The sequence below is a fragment of the Mus caroli genome, chromosome 2 (genome assembly GCF_900094665.2).
Source record: "Mus caroli chromosome 2, CAROLI_EIJ_v1.1, whole genome shotgun sequence".
In the NCBI taxonomy this organism is placed as follows: domain Eukaryota; kingdom Metazoa; phylum Chordata; class Mammalia; order Rodentia; family Muridae; genus Mus; species Mus caroli.
This window is the reverse complement of record NC_034571.1, coordinates 19,396,458-19,402,267: the sequence shown is the minus strand read 5'-3', so window position 1 is coordinate 19,402,267 and position 5,810 is coordinate 19,396,458. Positions and strand designations below refer to the sequence as shown.

The following is a 5,810-nucleotide window of genomic DNA, read 5'->3' as shown; positions in this document are numbered from 1 at the left end:
AGAGAGAGAGAGAGAGAGAGAGAGAGAGAGAGAGAGAGAGAGAGAGGAGCAGGGGGGGCGCCTCTGAGGAAAAAGCAAAGAAAAAACTCTTTAAAAAACAACTACCAAAAGTTTTGTGCAGAGTTTGTAAATTATTTTATTTACATAAAAATGCACACATACTTCATTTGTATACCAAAAATCCTAAGTATGTATGTTCACATATATTTTACAATAATTAGTTTGTATTCATGTTTCTAGATGAACATAAGATGTCTCAAAATATTATTTACCAACAACAAAATCAAGTACCAAATGATCTTAAAGGAGAAATACCAAGCATGGACTACCATATACAAGCCTAACACAACCTGTACAAAAGACAAAATAAGTCACTATAGTTATTTCCAAGAAAAGAACAGAATAGGGATGTAAATTAGAGAACAGGGCTGTAGGCTTTCTGAACAATGTGACAAGAGCACATTTGTTTGTTAGGACTTACCTTCTATGAGTCCTATTTGAATACTTTACTTGTTTAACATTGTACAGATGAGAAGTCAGATAAAAGTTATTATCTACTAGAGGAGAATAACCACAAGTCTCGAGTCCTATCAGTATTTTTCCTTTTATCTGTCCTCATACAGTGTCAGGGCACATCATAAAGATGGCCATTCAACTTTTCTCGAAGATGAGTACACGGAGAGTAAAGTAATCTCAAAATCTCAGTGATACAGACATTGTAAATATCATCACTTAATATTTAGAAATACTGAAATGTAACTCATTATTTCCACACAGAATTCTTAGTCTCATTCTGGTGATGACTCAGACACAAAGAAAACCTAATCTGAGGCCCTACATATAATGAACCCATGACTGTGGAATTTTCTGCCCAGAAATACTTTCTTTCAATTTCAGAATTGTTCCACAAATGTGTATATAAAATTGGACTATTAAATAATGGACATGAAATCCCAAACTTTCATATGAATAAGAATTTAAAAAACAATCCCACAGCATTGAAAAATATCATCTTCATGATTGTTGAGTTGACTTAGATCCACATTTGTATATCTAATTCCTAAATGGTATGTTCCAATACCACTCAAATGAGAGTCATAATAGTAAAGTGCTTCAAGCACTTTCTACTCAGACTGCTCAGATGGTATTGTATTTGATTCTCTTGAGACAGTGTAGCTATTAAAATTGGCCACAAGATATAATTTTAAAAAAGGGTTCAACACCAGAAACACAATCCATCGCGTAAATACCACCTCTCCAGTTACACCCCTGAACCTACTCTTTCTAAAGAAACCTTACAGAACATTTCAAAGGCAGGCTCGTTTGAAGAGCAGTGCTTATTGCATACACAATCTGGTTTCTCCCTTTACACGTGGTTACTGCTCATGCTTCTTACAGAGAAGCAATATTTCCAGAATGTTACCATCTTACATGAAAATGCTGGTTTCACAGTCAGTTTAGCGTTTTAGATCAGGTTACTCTCACCAAAACAGATGCACTTCACATTTGAATATATTTTTAAAATTTGAAATCTGGACAAAGAATTGCAGTCCACTGCCAGAAATAGAAGGATTTTTTTTTTTTTTTTTTTTTTTGCCATGGAAATCTGGCACTGTTTTATGAGCATTCTAGGTAAAGTGACATGAATATTTCGTTTCTATTACTGAGAAAAGATTTATCCAAAAGATAAGTATGGTGTCTCACTATGGTAATTGTAGTCAGGACAAACCTTTTGCACAAGTTTATAATCAACACTGTAAAAGATAATGTGAATGCAGATGACCTTAAATGGTTTGGAACATAACCAGGACACATGACTCTGAGTCTGTTCCTGGTAGCAGATTTTGGATGGGTCGAAATTGCACAAAGCGGTCTTCTTTGCCCGATCTGTTTTTTCATACTCAATATGGCAGTTAAAAGATTTGGATTCCTTAGTCTCCAAGGTAGACTGGGGCGATATTTCAAATTCTACTACTTTAGAGGGAGGTACCAAGCTCACTGAAACATTGCCCAGACCTGTTGAATTGTGTCGGAAATAAACACTGAATGTTCCGTTACCATGATCAACAATTTTTCCTGTGATGAGCAAGTTAAGTTTGACAGTTTTAATGTTAGAGTGGAAATCACCCCACCCAAACATTTTTTTAAATTTTCCTGTCTTCACTATTGGCCGTCTTTTAGTTCTTGCTAGTTGCTCCTGAATTTCTGTTATGTTTGCCAGCCAATCCCAAAAGTTTATCGTGTTGTCTGCATATGATGGCTTTGGATCTGGAGGCTGTTTAACAAACAGACGTAGAGGACTGGTAATCCTTGAATGGAACCGATTTCCAACCAATGTTTCAGGAACAGTTCTGTCTTCCCAGTCCACACTCTCTGTGTTGCGTATCACTTCTTCACTGTCACAAAATAGCTGTAGGAGAAGAAGAAAGAATATATATACACACATACATTGGGACAGGGTTTGAATACAAACATAAATAAGGCAAAAGGAAATGAAGTTATTAGATTCCAAGACTCAGTTAATACACAGGTATGATCAATAATATAATGACAAGAACATTCAACTGTTAAATGTGAAAGAATGCTAAAGATTAAAATGAGGCACATCAACTTGTTCTTCCTATCCTCAGCTTTTTATTTTGCAGATTGGATCAAGTAGTGGTTTGTTTGGTTTTTTTTTTTTTTTTGCCTTCATGCTAAACCATTGTATTTGTGAGTATTAGTTCTTTTAGAGAGATAAATATATAAATACCAAAGGATTATTCTACTAAGGATCTAAGATATTTATAATTTATAAGGATATAAGATAATTATCAATATCTTATATCTAAATATCAGATATTGGTAAATCTTTCAAATATATTTCAAAAGATTAGGACCTTATGGAGGCAATATATAAAACTTCAGTTTTCATTGCAATTCTATCTCAAAATCTATAACAAAAATGATTACCATTTGATTTTTCATGATAAATTTCGATGAAAACATATAATTATATATTTATTTGCCTTACATTAAGAGAAAAATAATATGAAAAATTATAAATTGATTAAAAGACTATATAGCATAATATATCTTAATTGTCCACACATATAAATATACAAAATATATTATATTTTATTAGCAATACAGAATTACTAAGAAACACCTACATATCTATTTCATAGGTTTCAAATCTTTTGATTCAAACTCTTGCCTCTGAGACAGCACATTTATTTAGATTAGTTTTCCCTTTTTATTGGTTTAGTAGGAGAAGTCCTCACAATTGCCACAAGTCATTTGGTTATGTCAATGTGGATTTCAAGGGGAAAGATTATTACTTATATAAAACTGTTACTTTAATGAATCTTTATGAATTAGTTATAGAGTCTGGAAAACAGAAGTTCCTGGGTGAAATATAATCTCTTATCTTAATGGTAGAAAATGACTATTATAGTGATTCTGCATAAAACTATCAGCATGATGAAGAGGAGTAGGCATAAAGCGAGACTGGAAACATACATTGTTTTTCCAGCCTGTCCAAACTTCTAAATCATTTGTCAAAACTAGCTTCAGATTGGGAGGCAGAGGTGGGTGGATTTCTGAGTTGGAGGCCAGCCTGGTCTACAGAGTGAGTTCCAGGACAGCCAGGGCTACACAGAGAAACCCTGTCTCAAAAAACCAAAAGAAAAAGAAAAGAAAAAAAAAAAAAGAAAGAAAGAAGAGAAAAACCAGATGGAGCAGTCTCTGGATGGTCCTTCCTTACGTCTTAACTCCGAACTTTGTCACTGTAACTCCTTCCATGGGTATTTTGTTCCCCATTCTAAGGAGGACTGAAGTATCCACACTTTGGTCTTCCTTCTTCTTGAGTTTAATGTGTTTTGCAAATTGTATCTTGGATATTATAATTTTTCTGGGTTAATATCCACTTATCAGTGAGTGCATACCATGTGTGTTCTTTTGTGATTGGGTTACTTTACTCAGGATAATATCCTTCAGATGTATCCATTTACCTAAAAATTTCATGAATTCATTATTTTTAATTGCTGAGTAGTACTCCATTGTGTAAATTTACCACATTTACTGTATCCATTCCTCTGTTGAGGGACATCTGGGTCTTTTCCAGCTTCTGGTTATTATAAATAAGACTGCTATGAACATAGTGGAGCATGTGTCCTTATTACAAGTTAGAACATCTCCTGGGTATATGCCCAGGAGAGGAATTGCTGGCTCTTCCAGTAGTACTATGTCCAATTTTCTGAGGAACCACCAGACTGATTTCCAGAGTGGTTGTACCAGCTTGCAATCTCACCAACAATGGAGGGGTGTCCCTCTTTTTCCACATCCTCACTAGCATCTGCTGTCACCTGAATTTTTGATCTTAGCCATTCTGACTGGCAAACCCAGACACTATTGCATATGTCAGAAAGATTTGGCTGACAGGACCCTGATTTAGCTGTCTCTTGTGAGGCTATGCCTGTGTCTGGCAAATACAGAAGTGGATGCTCATAGTCATCTATTGGATGGAACACAGGGCCCCCAATGGAGGAGCTAGAGAAAGTACCGAAGTAGCTGAAGGGGGTCTGCAACGCTATAGGTGGAATAACAATATGAACTAACTAGTACTCCCAGAGCTCTATGCCTTCAATTGTTGCTATTACAGGTATGTCCCACCACATATGATTTAATTCATTCTATCCCTGCTGTATTAAAGATGACATGTTCCCAAAAGAAAGATTTAGGATTTGGGAATCAAAATATATCCCATATTGTAATTATAGGTTTTGAATTTTGAATTAAATTATTTTGAATACTCTTGGTTATAATATACACAAATCAATGGTTATAGCCAAGGGCATTACTATGCTGGCTCCAGTGTTGATTTAGTTTCCTGAGAACTGAAAACCTGTGTCAAGTGACATATTTAGACTCCACCTTCTCCAGAAAGACTAAGATTACATAAGCTGATAAAAAGCCCTGTTTTAGGCACCAGCACCAGGTCACCTTGGGCACGAACTCGGCAGACAGTTCCACAGTCCCCAGAGGACTCTCCACAGGAACATAGGATCACTAGTGAGTGGAACACAACATCGGTTCCAAGCCAATCACGACGGGCCTGTGCCAGCAGAGGGAGGCCACAAACCCAAATGAGCAGGGGCTCAAAACTTTTTAGGTCAGCATCAGCTCTGGGCCACCATGGGCATGAACTCAGTGGACACCCCCACGGTCCCCAGAGGACTCTGCCAATCGTGCCAGCAGGGGGAAGGACATGGGAACCCTGCCTGACCAGCAGCTCGGGTTCCTTCTGATCAGGTCTGGTATACCTTGGTCTCAAACACACCAGACAGTCCAATGGTCCTGAGAGGAGACACCATTCCAGGAGCTGTAATGTGCCCAGGATCTTAGGATGTCAGGATCCCAGGATAACAGGAGCTTGGTCATATCAGGATCTCAGGGTCTCAGAGGAAGCTTGACTGCCAAGAACTCAGGTTCATAATCCCAGGTTCACAAGAGGGTGGAATCATAGTAGGATCACAGACAAAGCTGGACTCTGAGGAGTCCTGAATCAACCTGGACTATAAGAAGGACAACCTCCAATCAGATATATTGATGGAAGCAAGCACCTGAGATAATCAGATGGCAGGAGGCAAGCATAAAAACAGAAGCAACAGAAACCAAGGTTACATGTGAAAAGTGATTTTGCTAAGAAGTACCAACTAACCCATCACTTGGGATCACAAGATAAGTCAACTCGGCTCCGGGACTCCGCCGAACTTAGTCTGTACAGGTCAGAGTGAGGACCACAGAGGCAGACAGCTTCTGGGACAGGC

At 37.4% G+C, this 5,810-nt stretch overlaps 1 protein-coding gene across 1 annotated transcript in view; it reads right to left on the bottom strand.

Moving 5' to 3' along the window:
• Nucleotides 1–119: 119 nt before the first annotated feature.
• Nxph2 (neurexophilin 2) overlaps nt 120–5,810 on the bottom strand; it is a 79,814-nt gene continuing 74,123 nt past the window's right edge. Inside the window, exon 2 of the mRNA XM_021156710.1 lies at nt 120–2,410. Within this exon, the coding sequence (XP_021012369.1) occupies nt 1,676–2,410 (735 nt within the window). The 3' untranslated portion in view covers nt 120–1,675. The remainder of the gene's footprint in view (nt 2,411–5,810) is intronic.